Source organism: Falco cherrug, chromosome 3 (genome assembly GCF_023634085.1).
Source record: "Falco cherrug isolate bFalChe1 chromosome 3, bFalChe1.pri, whole genome shotgun sequence".
Classification (NCBI taxonomy): Eukaryota; Metazoa; Chordata; class Aves; order Falconiformes; family Falconidae; genus Falco; species Falco cherrug.
In genome coordinates, this window is record NC_073699.1 from 3037805 (window position 1) to 3057569 (window position 19765).

The 19765-nt window shown below is 36.0% G+C and overlaps 1 protein-coding gene across 4 annotated transcripts in view; it reads left to right on the forward strand.

Annotated features, from left to right (window-relative positions):
• KHDRBS3 (KH RNA binding domain containing, signal transduction associated 3) overlaps window positions 1-19765 on the forward strand; it is a 95260-nt gene that overhangs the window by 69114 nt on the left and 6381 nt on the right. For all 4 annotated transcript variants that reach the window (XR_008731378.1, XM_055704909.1, XM_055704910.1 and 1 more), the window contains 2 exons: window positions 3918-4000; window positions 18424-18482. Coding sequence is in view for 3 of the 4 variants with exons in the window: in XM_055704909.1 (XP_055560884.1) it covers window positions 3918-4000; window positions 18424-18482 (142 nt within the window). In the remaining variant the exon portion in view is untranslated. The remainder of the gene's footprint in view (window positions 1-3917; window positions 4001-18423; window positions 18483-19765) is intronic.

Sequence of the window (19765 nt, forward strand, 5' to 3'; positions counted from 1 at the left end):
TTACACATTGCCTTTGGATCTGTTCATGAAAGATTTCTGCACTTCGCACTGAACAATTACTGCGACCAGTGCTGCTCTTTGGATTTACATCAGCTGCATGCATGATCATTGAGACAACTGCAGGCAGAAGCTTTCTTTAAGAAGTAATGTGATTTTGCCTTATAGGCTGGCTTAATAAAGAAGTTTTATTAATATAGGGTTTAAGTTTTTACAGAATAATTTCATATTCTTCTCGGAAGATCTGTCTTGTAATTCTAGTTGTTCTGTTAATTTGGGAGAAGATTCTTAAGGCTGAAATTAACAGAAATGAGCACAATTGTTCCCGATACCTTCCTAACTGATATTTCCAATGATGTGTGGAAAATATATGTGAGGACTTTGCCATTTTCAGCTCATTTTTTGTCTACATTTTTGCTGTAAGCTCAAACTGTACAGCACACTTAACCTTCTTTTGATCAGACTAAATCTGGTGAGAGTTAGTTTTCTAGGTTATCCTGAAAAATTAAATAATGACTAACAGAAACAAAATGCTTGCATTCATGGGATGAAAATATGGTCTTGGTTTGGGGTTTTTTTGAGTGAGAGAGGAAATATGCATTTGCCAGTAAACTTTCTGATTACTGAGTATCTTTAGGAAGAGCTATTTATAGACATAGGCAGTTGGAGTAGAGACGGAAGTCCATTGCTTTGTATTTGGTAGATAGTAGGAAAGCAAATGCTGTCCTGCATGTGAAGAAGAATAGTGGCTTTAAATAAAAAAAAATATTTTTATAGGTACCTGAAACATGCCAAAAAATAAGCAGGAAAAATGCGATTAAAATATTCTTATGAAGGTGTAATTCTTCCTGTAGTACACAGAAAGAAATCTATAGCAATGCTTGCCAGTGAATCTGTGACGTACTTTAGTACAGGATACATGTGCATATTTAAGATCTGTCCTGTCCATTTGCTTTATAGATGTGTAAAAATTACAATTATTTTCATTTAAGTTAGCATGATATTTTATAGTACTGAAACATGCCCAGTGGCCAAAGGTATTTCACTTAGATACTAAATAAGGTTAAAGAAAACATTTGTTGAAGCTACAAGAGGTCTGCGTTTCAGAAGGAAAATGCTCAAGTAGTATGGATTTAATCCAAAATGTAAAACATTCTGCCTCGGCCAACTGTATTTGTAACCTCCTGAAAGAGAAAGTTTTCAAATACAGTGTGACTAAGAGAAAATACTGTCAGCCTTAATTCAAGGAAAGCTCTAAAACATAATTTAGCTGCCCCTGCCTAATTGCTACTTTAAGGGAGTAGTGCACAGTAAACAAATGTTGTGGAATTTGAATCTCTTATCTCTTAACAGAGCAAGGCATTGAAAGCAGCTCTTTAAACGTATTCTGTATTTGCAGCTGTTGCACATGAAGTTTATCTTGGTTTTATAAATGTAAATACAGCAATAAAAAGGAAGAATTGATCTGTTCAAGCAGATTATAGTAATTGCAACAGCACAGGTTGATCTTTCTAATGCTAAGTGGCAGGAGTCCCACATACAAACTACAAACCAGTTATCTTTCCATTCAAACTTGTGAGAGCCACCATCAATATAATAATGCAGGGCTTAATTTCTGCAGTAGTCAATTTATTAACACAAAATGGTGAAAGTAATGAGTTGTGGGCAAAATTTTTCTGGAAGAGAAATGCTAATACTAGAAACACTTAAATCTGATACAGCATGGACCTCCCCCAGTTTTTCCTTTTGTTCTGCTGGACATCTGGTTAAGGGTCTTTCTAGTTCCAATTTACTTTGTTCTTTGTCTTCCAAGAAATCGTAGATATACCATAACTTCAGAGTAGTCTGTTTGCCACTTTTCTTTCATGATCAATTATTTTTTACTAAAATAGTTAACATAAATGTGAAGAATTGGAGAATTCTTAAACAATCAGACCTATGATTCCTTAGTGGCAAGGCTTTCCTAAAATGTTAAGAGATTAATTTCAGTCCTCTGCTTTCATTTGGTGTCACTACTGTGTGTGCATGGTTTGAAGTTTGGGGGCTCCTTTTAAGGATGCCTGCTTCACAGTTGGGAGATTCTATAGGAGGAGACCAAATGTCATGTAAATATTCTGGAAATGAGCAAATAAGTTGGCTCAGACAGTTTCTGCTGTTGATCAATGTATTGTTAACAGATGTCTGTGCATTGCATCAATAAGGAATAAAGTGCTTGTTTGTAATAACTGCCAGGAGGCAATGGTTTTGTGGGTTTAGTGTGTGTCTTGTCAAGAAAATCCATATATCAGATGGGCAAAGAAAGTGCTAAGACTATTAATTTTTAGTTTCGGGACAGTGCGTTATGGAAAGAGAAAGCAATGCATTTCCTTCTTGAGAGGGACTATTTATCTATGGATCTCCTCACAACAGACAACTGGAAGTATCCTCATTTCTTTTCACCCCTATGAATAGGCTGTCACTCATCTGTGTCACTCATAGGCACCCTTCTACTAACCTCTGCTGGGAAACAATCGTGTTCACTGATCTAGTGGTGGTGAAGCAGTATTGATGGGCTAGTTGCCTGGTTTTCCTATAAACAATTTCAAATTGAAAAAAATGCTAAAAACTCTTAGTAAAATGAGTTTCCTATCAGTTGTTTTGAGGATGTCATTAGCTTCTGCTATGGAAAGCTTTCCTTACAATGTCTAGAAAGCTGTTATATTCCAGTCATTGGAGATGTTCTCTACTAGAGTTGGATAATCCATCGTTTGTCATCCCTACCTAATTGATACCACTAGTTGGTTTTGTTTTGTCATCATTGAAAGGTTCTTAGAGGTTCCTTTTCCTGGGAGTTTGTTCTTTCATGAGACTTTATTCTTATGTTGCCAGGGTTCACTGCACGCTTACTCAGCAATCACCATATATAAGAGGATACCAGATTTTCATTTTTCTGGTTCCCTTTATCATCAAAGTGTCTCCTCGTTAGGTCACTTTCACCTGGCAAAACTGAACATGATACCCCTAAATATCCTTTGAGGTCTTTGGCATATTTGGATAGATTTTGGATATTAGGATTTCCTAGGAATCAGTGCAAAGGAAGTGCCACTTCTACTTTTCATTCTTAGCTCAGTTCGGCTTGGTTTTGGATGAAACAATAAATTAGTGAGAATTCTTTGGATTTATGTAGTTCATCCTTCTCTGGTAAAGCATAGCATCATTGTAACTTGTTTTTATCTTTGACTTCTGTATGGCTTGTAGCTGAGTTAAAGGTTTGTTCAACTTGGTATTTAAATTCAGTGCCATTTTGGGAAGGGTGTTACTACAATGTACACTTAAATAATACGGATAATGTGGGAGGAGTAAGTAATCCGTATTTTTAGTTTCCTAATGGATGCTAAACTCCCACAAGTTGAAGAGTATACAGAGGGCATTCAAAGAAGTAAACCCATCATTCTTACTAGTCTTGTCTCCAGGGAATTTCTTTCGCATCCATAGTCTACATAGAATATTGAATTTATTGTCCACAAATGTCAGCTGCCTAAGCTAGTTGCACAATATTTATTCAGATGTTTTGATTCCTGAGATGCTTCCCCGAGCTTTCTTGAAGATCAGTAATTCACTCATCTCAAATTCAAGTACACGGAGCCATGGAGCATTTGCACTGTCTCTGCACAAGCCAGTGTTAACTAAAAAAAGGCTTTTCAAAGCACATTGCCAATAGTTCAAAATATCTTCAAAGTCATTACAGTCTTAGATGTATGTGGCCTCCTATGTGGAAGCAGTTACTATTAACAGCATTAATATTTTTGCTGTTTCATGGTGTACATGTGTCATATATGCATTTCAGAGGAGTACTATCTTTCATATTTAGAACTAGGTTACTGCTTTGTTTCTGGAGTGTGCTTACGGTTAAAACTACCTTTCTTTTTATATCATTTCAGGAGTATGATGATGGTTACGGAGCTGCTTATGATGAACAAAGCTATGACTCCTATAATAACAGCTATAGCACTCAAGCACAAAGGTAAGTCTTCCAAATCTTCTGTAACTACATTTAAAATATTTCACAGTTGGCAAGTTTTACTTAAATCTTTCAATTTCAAATAGCAAAAATGTTATAAGATGCTTATTAGAAATAATCTCCAGTGTTACTTGTCTCTAGCATCACACAAGTTTAAAAAGTCAAGTTACTGAGTGGTTGAGAAGAAACAGAAATGAGAACTTGAAACAGAGTTTGTGATGCCAAGTGATAAATCAGAAAGTCTTTAAAATGTTCAGGAAATTTAGGAAAACTTAATTTGGACTTAGTTTGGGAGGGAGGAGAGAGGAGAAAAAAACCCACTTTATAAAAAGTATTAAATAATCTGAAACAGAGCTGATTGCATTTTCTTAAACGTGCATATATTCCTGTATTTTACCTTTGTTTAGCTGTAAAAAAGTAACCTCTTTTTAGTTTGTTTTAATCCTTTTTGGAATTCTTTGTGACAAATTTGAACCTCTTGCTGTTGGTGTTGCTTGCCTCACTTCATTCTCAGCAGTATCTTCTGATTTATCTTTGTAAAATTTTGCTTTCTTTAAAGGAGTCACTATTTGGAAACTCCATGAATTACAAGGAATATTGTGTCCAAATGAGAAAAATGCTATGAAGTACAAACTACTTGTACTTCATAGTACAAGTGGTAGTCTGAACTCAATGGCAAATAGCACACGACATGTTTTTTAGCAGCTCGGGTGATGATCATCTTCAGCATTAGGTACTTCTAATGTGCATGTCTGGAAAGGGAACTTCTGTGCACAATTTACTGAGTGCTAATTTATTCTTACTGGTTTTGCCCTTAGACCAAGCATTCAGAGTTTGATCAGTATTAGATCTTGTAATACTGAAGATTTCTGGAAATGTTAGAAACAATGTTGAGAAAAAGATAAAATAAAATACTACAGTTCTGTATTACTGCTTTGGTTATTTGGGGTGACTAAAGTTTCAAACCTTGCCCACTTTGAAGAAGATGACAGTAGGAAAGGGAGATAGTGGTGGATATTGTGATACTGATAAATAAGTACTGCTTAGACTGTTTTACCTTCTGCTAAATAGTTAAGACTCTTTTTACAGTGTAGCCTTATCTGAAATAGTACAGAACCATTCACAGCAAAGTTGAGAACAAAGCTGTTTACGCCATCTGCTTTGCTGTACGGATGACAACAACTAACTTAAATTTTACTGTATAAATGCATATTTTCCTGTGCTGAACAACAGTGTGAAAAAGCTTAGTGGAAAGTTCAAGTGTCATTATTGTTGAGAGCTAACAGAATGAAAGTACTTTTGTCTGACATTTGGCTCCTATGGAGTCTTGTAACCTGCTGAAAATTAATAAAAATAATATGACTTAAGAAACAAGCAGTGTAGGACTTCCAAAATATGAGGCTCTATAGAATGTTACATTTAGAGAGCAGCTGCTGGTAATGGTGTTTTCTCCAAAAAGAAAATTACCAAAATAGTCCTCAACTTTTATGTTGGTAATTCTGTTCTGTTTTACTGCTGCTGGTGTTGGTAAATGGGTTTATTGCACACAAACATTTGGACTTCATTACAAAGTCATTTGCCTAAGCCAAAACTAAACATTACTTGGACTTCATTTTTTCCATGTTAAGAAGGTTTTCACTAAGATTTTTTTTCCTTTGAACTAAAATTAGCAAAAACAATCTCCTGAGAATTGAAATTGCTTTTGTAAAGGACTAACACATAAGAATGTATAATATTCTTAAATATAACAGATACATATGCTTAGCCGCTTGGAAGGAGATTCTTCATAAAATTATGACACTACTTTGTATTTTACCCATAGTTTCACAATACATGCACAGTTTGATTTTGTTGAATTCATTATCTACTGAATGATTATTTCACTTTTTTCCGCTAATTTTATTAAGTGCTGCATGGTAAAAGAAAACAGGAAACGATTCACTTGTATGTTTCTCATGGGGTATCGACACTCATTTTCTGACATATTTTCTGGCTCAGCAAAAAGATTTTTAGGATTATACTGGCAGGCAAAACCTAATAACTATAAAGAGCCATCTGAGCTACCTAGAACAGCATTCCTATCTTTAATCTCAGTATCAAATAGTAGCCCATATTGCAGAATGTAATTTTATAACAACTAAGAGATACTTACCATATTTAGGTGCATTACAGTGCCTTTACTATGAAGGAAATTAGGGAAAAGTATATTTTCATAGTTCAGCCTTATGTCATTCTTGATGTTTTGCCCTCATGAAACATGGAAAGAAAATACATTTGCACATAGAGGGCATTTGTGTGTTTAAAATGCACCATTTATTGACTAGCATATGTAAATAACTTTTCCTCTTGTGCAAGTTGAAAGTAGTAATCTTAAAGTAGTAGTATTTCTAGCATGTCTTCTGATACTATTTTTTCCAGAAGATTGGGATATTAATGGTACTGTGTATTAAACAGGAAACTTGAGAAATAGATAGTAAACCAAAAAGATGTATTTACTCATGCTGAAAAACTCCTGCAAATTTAATATGAACTCTTCCTGCACCCCATCAGTCTTGGTTCACATTCACAAGTGTACGTTGTGTGAGCAATGTACATGTGCAATGCAGTGGAGGCAGTTGAAATACTCATTTTTGTTTAAATGTTTTTGCTTATTTTTGTGATTCATCTGTTAAAGATGGAAGCTTGCAATAGAATTGGAAATATCTCTAGAATTTTTTTAGGTGTATAATGTAACGTTGCATGAGAGCACATCTTTGATATCTGTGCGCAGGAGTGAGTACGTTCTCCAGATTTGTCCATTCAAGATGACACATCATGACTGTCCTTTATTGGTTTTAATTTTGATGTTTCTACTGTATTTCCCAGAAATGTCAAAATCAAAGGTGGACTAGGTGGAGTGGTATGTTCAGATATGAAGAATAGCACACTGTGTATTTCTGTGTGCATTCAAGTAGCTGAGAATGTGAATGCCTCTACCAACAATTCTTCCTTTCTATAATCTAACTGCTTGCTGCTACCAAATCCTGTGTGTTTTCAGTTTAATGGACTTTATTTGACATTGTGTGAGACTGTATCCTTGCTTGTGCTTGGCAATCTGAAGCTGTAGTTAAAACCTGTTTTCTCCGAATTCTCATCTATCTTAATGCCCTTTAATCCTATAAAAATTGTTTTCCTTTAAAACATTTTCTTATTCACAGTTTTTGTTTGTGCAATAAAGCCCCAAATAGTGCTTCAGGACATATTTTAACAGAATTAATTTTAATGGTCGAGAAGACCTTTAAAAATCCCTTGGAGCTATACTAAGCTTGACTAGATATCTTAGCTGATTTTTAGAAGAGATGTGACTGAATTATATGTATAGTTTTTCTGCAGAGGTTTGTTAGATATTGGTTTTACCAGTATGAACTGGGATGGTTAATAAGCTGTGCTGTTTGGTATGGCTATAAAAAACAAAACAATCTAAAATTTTAACAAAAGATATCTCAATTTCTGAAAACCAAAGGCTAGCAAACACTTGAAGCAGCTGAGACAGTTTTACCCTAATAGAACATAATGAATGCTGTCAAAAGCTATTATCATTTATGGTTGATAATTCAATGCCTAGCTAAGGAGAGCAGCAAGACTAAGCTGAATGTTATGTTCTCATGCAGGGCAAATATCACATGATGCAGTCAGTAATTCTTTCATAAAATTTCTTCTGTATACATATGTAGTAGTTTAACATGTGCAGTTGTATGCCAGAAACCTTTTTGGGATCTTACGGTAGAATGTGAATTCCAAGTGTGAAAAACGATACTCATGACTCCTGGTGCTGATGCTTGCCTATGTCAGATACACGTAGACTTCTCAGCTTCCCTCACCGGCGTGTGTGCATCCTTACATAACCTAGCTGACGCTTGAAGGACTTCCCCAAATCTGTCTAGAACTGTAATTCTTTACTTGGATTTACTGCAGATATTACCAAGTGTTTTAATGGCCTGATGTTAATGCTAGACCAGTTTTATTACGAAAATTCAGACAAGAATATTGTGGAGGAAGCAGGAGCATTTAGTTGGGTCTTCATTCAAATTTGTAGATCAGTTTAAACATTTTCAGCATGAAGAGAAAAATCTATTTATTTGAAATCTCTGAAATACGTTTCAAATCGAGCAAAAGTGCTTTTGTCCCTCAGTGGCTCCATACATGATCTGCACAAGTGTTTGTGAAGACAATAATAGGGCAAGGGTAAATGGATGCTAATAAATCAATTGTCTCTGTCAGTTCACTGTTTAATGTTCTCTAGAATACATAAGATTTATCACTGAGGAACTGTAGAATAATGGTAGTGTATGGAAACAAAGTCCACAAGGGAGATGTACTACATCATTCGGATTTAGCGCTGCCATCTGCTTAATAGCATTGAGATGACTACAGAGGTAGTTATGATCAGCCATTCATAGCAGTGACAGATGCTGCAGAGAGTTAACATGCCAGAGAATGAGGTTTGTTACTAAAATTCGGATTATGTGACAAGATTGCTGAGAAGGGGGGCTGGGTTTGTTACCTCTCCAACAGCATTAAAGGTTTACTGGGTACTTTTAAGTTTACTATCGAGAGAATGGCTAGCACAGCTTACTGTAGTACAAAACGATGTGGAGAACCCCATCTGTCTGCTTCATGGCAGTCAGAAGTTTCAAATAACTTCTTTAGGCTTGTCTGCTAGCATTTAAAACTGGATACATCTTTTCCTGGGTGGGTGTGGGTGGGGGAAGCTTTTGTCTAGCTGCATTGTTTTTTACCTACAACAGAGGCTCAGCTGTACAAGGGATCGTTTATATAAGTACATACCTGTGTCTGTTTAGGGGCAAGAACAAGTCATTCATGTAGTAGTTTCATTTTGTGTTTAATTATAACTTAAAATTTTAAAACTGTTTTAGATCTTCAGTCAGCGTGATCTCATCTTCACTCTGTTGCAGAATTCAATTTAAACACTGATAGAGAAGGGGAAAAATAAGGATTTAGAGTAATTGCTGGCTTTGTCAGTTTTCTGCAATGTTTTTTGGTTTCTACATTTAATGCTATAGATTTCTCTTGGCAACAACCATTGTGCCATTGGCTTAAAAACAGTGTTTCTCTTTTGCTCTTCTTGTGTATATGACAATAATTGCTACCATTTCAAATCATACCAAAATGTGATACATTCAAATAACTGCAAGCTGCCTGTCTGAGGGAATTGGCAAATTCTCTTTAGTATACCTATGTTTATACAGCGCCTCCAATTCATTCTCTGTTTATTGGTTACTGCGTTAAGTACATGCTGCAACTTTAAATCATTCATCTAAAAGCATAAAAAGGTAACTGCCGATGTTTTAATCCCCAAGCATGTTAAAAATGCAGTGTTGTGAATGCCATGCAGTGAGGCCTTAGTCTTTACCTGTCGTTTCAACAGTGACTGATTCAAGACATAAAATTTCTGCAAAGCAGGGAAGGCTATGCACAGAGACCCTGCGGTTTGAAAGGTTTGAGGAAGCTTGTGATTCACAGCTTGTGAGAGTTACTTAAGAACTAAATAACTGGATATCAGATTGAAGAGAGAACTAAGAAAAAAAAAAACACCTTGGAATCTGGCAGTGGCCATTGTTCAGCTGAGGCCTAAATACAGCTACATTGGTTTACTAAAATCCCTCAAGTCTCTAAATCCCTGAATTCATGCCACTCCTGAACACCTTAGTTTTGAGAAGCAGATTCCTAGTATGTAGTTCTTGGTGAGACCCTCCCCATTTTCCACTAGGAGCTCAAATTTTAAGGTACCTTCTGAGACTGTGCTTAGTAGTCATACAAAAGATGACAATCTTCCTGTAAGAGGAGGATTTTCATAAAGAGCTGAGCGTATGGATTTGAAATTGGCTTATGGAGATGTTGCTATTGGTATTTGAAAGTTAATTGCTAACATTCTGTTTGTGATGCTCAGTGTTTTAAATTTACATTGTTAAGTTTGTCAGCAATCATGCATTTCCAGGATGTATAAATATGCATTATATGCAAAACGGTGTCTGTTACTGTAGTTTTTCAAGATGTAATTCTCTCTATTTTAATGCTAGTAGCTGTTTGTATTTCGTGCTCTGACTTATAAATCAAATCAATCCACAGCACTTTGATTTCTGGGGACAATGGAAATGGCTGGTATTTTGCAATTGTGGTTCCTTATGAACACCTGGTACGTATGAGCTTATTGGAGGTTATAATTCTATTCAAATAAATCCTCAAAAGCATTAGCATAAACAAGCTAATGTATCTTTAACTGAAAATACCTGCCATGTGGTTTCCTGCTTAATTTCTACACTCATATTATTGGATGAGATTATTTTCTGCAGCTTTTCACATCTAGTTCTTCAGGTTTAGGTAGATGTCTTCATTTTTTTGTCACCTGTTAAAATGTGACAAGACAAAATATTCAGAAGTGCCTCATAGCACAGGTAGTTGTAATTGTGAGTCTAGCATGCATGTTTGAATTTTTTTTAATTGGTCTACAGAAATATGGTCTGAAACATCAGTGAACAGAAATAAGACTAAGGCACTTTAAAGTGTAATGATGGAAAACCCACAAGTATATCTTATGGTGCGCTCATAAAATTGGAGAAGTTTTTAGAGTCCTTGTCATGTTGACATTGGTATGTTACTTCACTATTTAAGAAATGTTTGGATTACTTTTCGTCTGTACTACTTAATGAAATGGTTTGAGATAGAAAGACTATTTTGGGTTTCTTCATGGCTTTCCTAGTAAACTTAATTATGACTATGCCTCAGTGATTAGAAAGCAAGTAAAAATGCATTTTAAAATAAAACGAGACCTGTTGGAGAAGACTCATATAGAGGTGGTATAGGAGTACAAAAAGTAGTAACATGAAATTTTAAGTATTTGAGAAATCAAAAAAAATATTTATTTAATAAAAATCAGCATTCATTTTGCATGATTGGCTTAATTTTACCTAGTGATTGTAGAGCATCTTAAACTGGGTGGTTGAATTCCCACAATATAATCAAAGATGATTAATGTTTGGTAGGATTTAGGATTTTTTCCTTGACTGATTACACAGGTGAATACATGAGAAAATGGTTAGTCAAATAAGATCTTTTAGGAGGTCCTGAATAGGAAGAAAAACTCGTTAATGGTGAATATTTTTTAAATATTAAATGCTATATTGTAGTTATTAATGATAACTTGTGGAATTAGTGATAGCTTTAAAATATTATGAGGGTTTCAATTTAATTAGTGTTTTGGATTTTAAAAAATAATAATCATACTTTAAGCTTTGATGGAGGTAACAAAGAGGAAGGAGAGTATCCAGTTGCCAGGCAGCAGTGCTGCTAGATGTATGGTCTTTAGAGACTGAACTTGGAGGATCAGGCTTCCAAATCTTACAAATTAAAGTTATTCATTTAGAAATGACTTTTCAGATGTGTTACAGAATAACTAACTTTCTATCAGTGTCATGGAGACACCAAGATAAGGAAAAGACTTACATAGTCTCTCTATGACTAGAGAAAGGACAACATCGTAAATTAGCACTTCAGTAGATAATGAAGACCATATTTAGGGATGATTTCTTTACTGGTGTGGGGTGGAGAAGGAACTTCACTGGAAATTCACAAGGACTATTAGTTGAATGAGAGATGCAAGAGAAATAAGGCTTTATCAGTTCAGAACATGTTTTTGTCACAGAACACATTTTTGTAGATGAAGATTGGGCACTATTTGGCTGGTTGACAGTCAACATACTATGTCTGTTTACTAGCAGTAATTGAAAATTGCAGTTTTCTCTCTTCAACTATCCTGTAGTATTCGGTTTGCTTTCAAGGGGGGAAAAAAATCTGATGACTTTCCATTGATAAAGAAATACCTGTTTAGTTGAGCAACTTTAGAAAAGGAAGATGTTCCAGGAAAACTTCAAAATGGTCTTACTTGTTGTCTTTGTATTTTATTTTAGTAGAAGTACTTCTAAGCACAATTTTGGTGTCATTCAAATGACAGATCATGAAAAATACAGTTTAGTAACCATCAGAATTTGAGGTGTATCATGGTGTACTCATGTCAGGTGAGAGCTGTATATAATGCACTTGGAAAATACATATTGATAGAAGTAGCAGAGTCCACGTAAGGCCAGGAAACAAGTCTTTGCAGTTAAATGGATTGCATTGTCTTCAACGAAAGAGGAAAAAATCTGCCTTATTGTAATTGGAGAGGCAAGGCTCAGACCCTGTTGGCATTAGGGGCATGAGGGAAACACTGGGAAGATAATTAAATATGGTAGTGCATTGCTTGTAACGTCTGTCAGATGCTTGGGGTTATACAGCCCTGAAAACTGTCAAATGCAATCTTTCTTTAACCAAATATATTCCTTGATGGCACTTTTATTATTTTTTATTTATAATCACATAAGAGTGCGATGGAATGATATTTTTCCTCTCAAATGCTTTTCAATTTCAACTGATGAGTCAGGGTATCAAATTTATAGGAAACTGATGAAAATTGTACTGTTCCTTCGATAAATTAGAAGGACAAGAAGGTATGATAAATATCTTACTGACTAGTATTTCTAATTACAGAATGGTGACATAACGTCTGTGCAGTTTTTGTGGATTATGTATTACAGGCAGTATTGTCCCGTACTCCAGTCTGTGACAAGTAATGCCAACTTGGATCTCTTAACAGCTTACGCAGACCTCAAGGGATAACAGAGAATTAAATGGAATAATAGCCACAGCTCTTTCCAGTATTGAAATGGATGGTCTAAAGATTTCTTTGATCTTCACTGTGCTCTGCTGCTTCCAGTGTCCTGAGTAGTCTTGTCTGTTTGGAGGAAAAGGGAAGAAAGCACATCCTTTTTTGGATCTTAATGTTGATGTTGGTTCACATCTCTGTTCCCCATTTAACAGCTGGAACACTGGGTACACACCTGGATCGCTTAAGATTTCCAGTTTGATTCCCTCTGTTAGCAATCTAGTTCACTTTCCCCAAACCACTTTGCAAACCAGACAAATGTGATGTGTGGTAGCTGGGGCTTGGTTCTAATTCACAGGCCAGGCCAAACAGAAACGCTGATGTTCACACAGCCTGAATTTTTAGGTTTTCTGCCAATGCAAAAATTTCTTGTTTGATCTAGCAAATTTCTGGCATTTTATTTAGTATCTGTCGTGTTTAGGAATGGTCTGTTGCTGTATTCTATTCATAGTTTTCAAGGTTCCTGAGCAGAAGCCTTTTGTACTGTGTGCTTTAGTCGCCTCTGCTACTTGCCATGTACCGTTCTTGTTTTGAGGGATGGGATGTAGAGAGTGGGGGATGGGGACAACACAGAATTAGTTCAGACAGCAATAACTGGACATTTGGGATGCTAAAACTGTTAAGCTTAGGGAACTGTGTTGTGTTCTGTAGAAGTCTGTAGATAGACGTAATTCTGTGCCTGGTAGGTAACACCAGAATGCAGATGCCTCTGAAGGGCATTTCACTGTTCAGAAGTGAAATTTATTACAATTTCTGCCATAAAAAGTAATTTTTAAATAGTGATAGCTAAGGGAATCCTAGAGGGGGCAACTCTGGTCACCTTTTAGGATTATAGGTATTAGGTTTGCTATTGTTACTATCCATATAAGAGTACAATGAAATAGAATATAAGGAAGATTGCATCATTTTTCTGTATTTTATAAAGCTTTCACGTATAGGTCTCAGTTGCTTTCTGAGATTGTTACCTGTTTTACAGACATAGACTGAGATGCAGGGATGATGGTATATGCCAAAAAACTTCTGCTAAGAAGTGGTAGAACTGGGCATTAAATAAAAGTATGTCTGAAAGATGCAAGAAAAGATGTGGGTGTCCTCTTGATATGCTGGTTTTCTGCTACCCTGCTGTAAGCTGGGTTACAGAATACGGTGTTCTAGTGATCCACGGAAGCATTAAAAACAGATGCTCAACTCGAATATTCAAGACAATTACAGAGTTTTGAGCAGCTTCACTACAATTAGTTTTCTTGACAATAACATTTGGGACATGCTTCTTCCTGTTTACTGTTGATGGTTGGTTTTTGATATCAGAGGCAGCTGAGCATGAAGATCTGTTACAAATGATAGAAAGAGTTTTGTCCTTGTAGAAGAACTCTATTCAGATGTGATCATATCAGTCAGGGTCTATCATATCAGACCTCTTGCTAGAGAGAGACTCATTTGTTATTTCTGCTTTGCTGCTGTTCTGTGCAACCTCTGTGTAGAAAGACAGAGGTGATGCTTGTGGAGCTGCTCTTCGCACAGAAGGAAACCTCAGTGTTTGGATGGGGGTTTTTGTCACTTTGTGAAACTGCCCTGACTTCTGTCTGAAGGGACCCATCCCAAAACTGCTTGTCATACTAATATGTGAAAGGAAAAGCAGGGGTTTTTTTTTCCAGTTTTCCCTAGTAAGCGTTACAAGGAGCTGAATTGATTGCAAAGGCTGTTTTTCATCACTGAAGATGAAGAAAGTTTCAGTTTACTCACTGCTTAAGCACTGACAAGCCTAGTTACCAGGTTTAAGTGTTGGCTTTTCCAGTAAACAAGCTTTCAGTCAGAGACATTTTACTCTCCCCTTAGCAGTCAGGCTCCCTGCCATACCGCTTTTGTTTCAAACACAGAAATGGCATAATGCTGATTCTAAAAGATGCTTGCATCAAATCTAAAGAGCCATGGCAGTTGCATTCATTAATCACTATATATTTTGACTATCTTTATGCGTTCTTTTTAAATACTACAGAACACTTCCACCGTGTGGTTGACATGCCTGTTCTGGCATTGTCCCAGAAATAGCCTAATGACCTGTTTGGAGATCTTCATGATCATCTTCATGGTTGAAACTCAACCATTCTGTTCATATCTGTCCCAAGAAAATATTCTCTGGACAGAATAAGCTAATAGTTAATAAAAGGTAAGAGTTGCTTAAGACTTAACCATCATGTCAAGAGCAGTTACTGCTGTTTGGTTTTTTTCATAAAGATTTGTTCTTCTGTTACGGTTCATCAAGATATTTCCAGAAACAATCAGCTTAGCAGAAAAGCCTGAGAAATTCAGGTCATATTCCACAAGACCTTTGAAGTCTTCTGTTGAATACCTCTGAATTAAAGTATTTTAAGACACTTGTCACAGCACGGTAGTTCTAGAAAAACAGCAGGAAGCTTCCCAGTCCTCTGTTTTACTAGATTAAAAAAAGCTGCTCTAAGACTTTTCTTCATCAGTGATGCAGTGCTAAAATCTGAGGTTGCTTTTCTCTATCTCAGGCTGTTTCTTGAACAGCGAAAACAGGCACTTCCCTGGCCTTATTTAAACTACTTAAGCCTCACCTCACACTTCCTGTAAGCACTATAGGATTAATGGCCAGCCCTCAGCAATTAGAAGTGACATATTTAAGTTTATTGCTGCTTGCTAATCTTTCCATTAACGTTAGGTGGTTCCAAGTTTTTATGTTGAAGTGGAAAACCACCATTTTTTGTCTTTGCGATCTCTATTGTCTCCTGTCAGCCCAAAGACATAGTGCTGAATGGAAATACAGAAGACGTTACAGGTGAGGAGATACAAGCAAGGGCTCTGTATGTACAAAAGATCTGAATCACATCTGATACTCCAGTGTTGATTGCACTTGTTTACTTGATGGTTAGGAAGATTCTTGAAAACTCAGCTACTGCGCCATATAATGCCATTATCCATTTACAAAGTATACACCTGAAGAAGTAAGGAAACATTAAAAAGAGAAAATGGAAGAAAGTGGCCTGAAGAAGACACTTCACATGTGAAAACATAGGAACTCAAGGTGAACTCCAAGTTTAATCTTGCTAGGTTAAAAATGGAAAGGATCCAGGGCATGTTTTTTCCTTGTTCTGAAAGGAGGGAGGCACGTGAGGTAAAGCAAATGAACCTGTTTTGTGGTTTTGTTCTCCTTTCTGAGACAAAATGAAAGAAATGCAAAGAAAAGGGCTCCCCTTACAGAATAAATCCATTAGAGAAAGACAGTTTGAATAGTCTTCAGTCACAATGCTAAGATGCCAAAGAACCTATATAAAAATGCACAGATGTCAAGGATGCTTCTAAAACAAAACCTGAAATCATACCTTCTGTCTGGAGGAGGAATTCTTTAATATAGCTGCTGATTTCTCAGAATTGACCTCAACTATCGCAGTTTGTGAGTTCAAACGGATAATTCAGAAGTTTGGCGTTTGCAGGTTCCTTTTACCAGGTTTCCTTTTGGCAGGTAATTGCTTTGAAAAAAATAGTTCTGTAAGCTTTAACTTCATATACAGTAGTAGATTTTTCTGTAATTCCTCTAAACCTCAGTTAGCTTTGGACTTCGTTGTGAACTCTGGGCTATTAGACTGTGTTACAGGTGAAACAAATTTTGATGTTTTCTTTACCCTGATTTCTTTACAGCCATCTGTATGTACCCTTTTATTTGGGTTACAGTCTTTAGTTGTCTTATCTGAACTTTTAAATTTGTTTAACATACAATTGAATTGCAAGAGCGTTGGAATTATTCATAACCACAAATAATAAAGCAGTCAGAGTAGAGTTTTGAATTGGACTAGGCAACTTTACTTCCCATTATAACTTGTACTTTTTGGACAGATTATTAACGTTTGAAGGGTTTTTCTGTTAATAAAGATTGGTCATGATATACTTTGAGTATAAGTAAAAGATTTTTTTTTCTTTTCTGATGTTTGTTTTGCAGTTTCCATGCTATAAAATGAGTCATTTTTTGCTTTATAGATGTTTTAGATCTATGAAATGAAACCCTGCAAAAGTCATTCTGACAGGGTTAACAGATACAGGGATAGAACTCAGCTGCTATAGGCTTCTAAACTTAATGACAGCTTTAAATAATCAAGTAGTGTGTGGAAGGATAGTGAATGTCAGTTTTGGTTGTCAGAATAAAGAATTTTATCACTGGCTGCTTCAGGGAAAAATTATGTTATTTCTTATGTTTCGAACTTTTCCCTTGTTATTCTGGGGTCCGCATCACATGGACCAACAAACCACAGATAACATTTAGGTTGTACGCAGATACTGTGTTGTGGGTCTTCATAGTACATTGTGGTTAAATTGTTTAGGAAGCCTTACACTAGCAATAACAAATACTCACCCACACTTTTTAGATACACATTTGTACATGCCAGAACCGTATTATTTCTGCCCTGGATTATTTCAAAACCCATAAAATGTCGTTGTGGGTTTGGGTTTTTTTCACTAAAAACTAAAACACGAACAACCCAAATGCAACAAATTACCCTTGTCTTGTGTCAGTTTAGAAATGATAGTGATGTTGTTTTCGTATAAATGATTTACCTGCTAATTTCATGTTAGTGCTATAAATTGTTCTTTTCTGTTTTTTATTTTATTAGCAATCAAATGTTAGAAACATTTTGTCAATATTAGTAATTACTTTCTAATGATCATACATTAGCGATTTTCTTCTCTACTCAGAAGGTCGTGACTGGTAGCATCAGTTTGTGGAGTATTTTCCAGATATAGTCAGCCCCGAGTCTGGCTGTGGTTAGAAAGAAAAGGAAAGAAACAATTAAAAGTTGCTTTTGATGTCCTACAAGCATGTCTAATAGACGTTTGTGCTGTCAGCTATGTGAAAGACTATACATAGCCTTACCGACATGAAATAGGAAAGCATAATGGAAAAGTAGTATGTAATAAGGCTTGTTCTTCAGTTTCCATTCAGTGGTCTTAATACAAATAGAAATGCAGTTAGGAAACAGAAGACTGTTCTAGGCCATGGCTACGGGGTTCTTACATACTTTTGAATCCTAATGACTGCAGATTTCTGCTTTTCCTTCCTGGTGTCATTTCTTGTCTGCCTATTAAAGTGATAGCATTTACATACATGCACATTTGTCTTGTTTTGAAGACACTGGAACTTGTACAAGTATAGCAACTATATAGTCTTCTGATCAGCAAGTTGCTTCTCCTTTATTGCATTTTTATCAGTGAATTCAAAGATGCAAAAGCAAACTACTAGACAACAGTAGGTAATGAAAAGTGGTTTTCATACAACAAATGAATTGGTTCAGTACCAACACCTCCTGCTCTTCTTTCATTGGCACTTGTAAGATCTTAAGCCTTGCCAACTATAAGTATGATTTTAAATACAAAATGCCCACATCCACATATACACTGTGGACCAGCGGCTCAGTGATGAAAAAGAATCCTAAACAAAAGTTAATATGGTTTCTTTTCTCTTTTATAATCAATGAACAAACAAGACCTAAGCTGTCACTGTCACATGGATGCTTTACCTTTCTTACCTAAGGGCATGTCTGTATCCTTCAAGCTTTCTTCTTTTCAAAGAACGTGTAATGATAGGCATTGCTATTTAAAATGTAATTGCTTTATTTCTTGTTCTTCTTCCTACTTCCCTTCTCCCATACAGTGGAGCAGATTACTATGACTATGGCCATGGACTGAGTGAAGAAACGTACGACTCTTATGGTGAGTAGCTTTCAGCTGAATTACTGCAGTAGTAGACTCTTGAAAAAATATGAAAAAAGAATTTCCATAAGGCAAGCTTAAGTTCTACAGTGGATAACAGCTGTTCAGGGATTCCTGCGCTGTCACAGAGCTCCTGATGTGTTTGAGAAAACTACTGAAGAAAGTTTCTGTGGTCTGTTAGCTAACATAAACTAAAATCAAAGAAAAAAAAAATCTAAATCATGTTTCAGGTACCCTTTTGATGTCACATTCAATGAGATTTAAGGGGAAAAATGGGGGTGTAGGACCTTTTTTCAGGAGCTGTTTGGAGCTGAAAGCAAATGCTTTGTGTGACACAACTGGCACTGAAGCTTGGTACAATGTAAGAATATGCTGAAGTTCTCAGTTGGATCAGGGCCTAATTGAGTGCATTTTAGTCTTGTATGGTTTTTTTCTATTAGTTCATTTTCATACATCAGTCTTGGGGAAATCAAGCAGGGAGTCATTATGTAAAGGTTATGAAAGTACTTCAGGTAGCTAATAGACATGAGGGCACTGGGTGACTCACACAGAGACAAAACAATGTGTAATGAAGCAAAAAAACATATGCCAGTGGTGAAGATCACATTTTTTTAAGTTAGAAGTATGGTAGTGACAGGTTTAATTAAAGAAATCTGTTACGGATTAGAAGCATAAAGCATGTTAAAAGGCACCTTTGATTAAGGGAAAAATGTTAAATCTCTGGCTAGAGATCAGAGAAATGTAATCTAAATCACTCAAATCTCAAACATTCGAGGATTGTTAGTAACTTGTGTAATAGAGTTGTGATTCTGGGTAATGAGTGCTTAAATGATTTTAAAGCTGTATGTGAAATTGTCCATGGTGTGTTTCTTGAACTCCATTTGGAAGTGCTTCTTTTGCTGAAAACCAAAAGGATCTCAACTAAGTTGTGATAAATGCCTTAATGTTATCTGCTTAAACTAATCATTTTCCTTAAGGGGAAAGTCAGTTTATCAAAAGAGGTCACTTGAAATTCCTCTGCCCCACAGCACTTCCAATTGGTGTTGATAGATATATCACTTAAAACTTTATTTCAGCATTAAAATAAACTGCCATTATAAACCTGATACTTCTAAGACTATTCCATGAATGCAGAATTGGTGGGGGGAGGGGAAAGTATGAAACTGCTTAATTTAGATAGACTGATAGGGAAAAACGTGGATTGCAGTATTTAACGTTGAAAGTACAGATTTTTCATTGCTTTTGGATTTCAAATTGGTTTTCTATTTATCAAAGCACAGCCA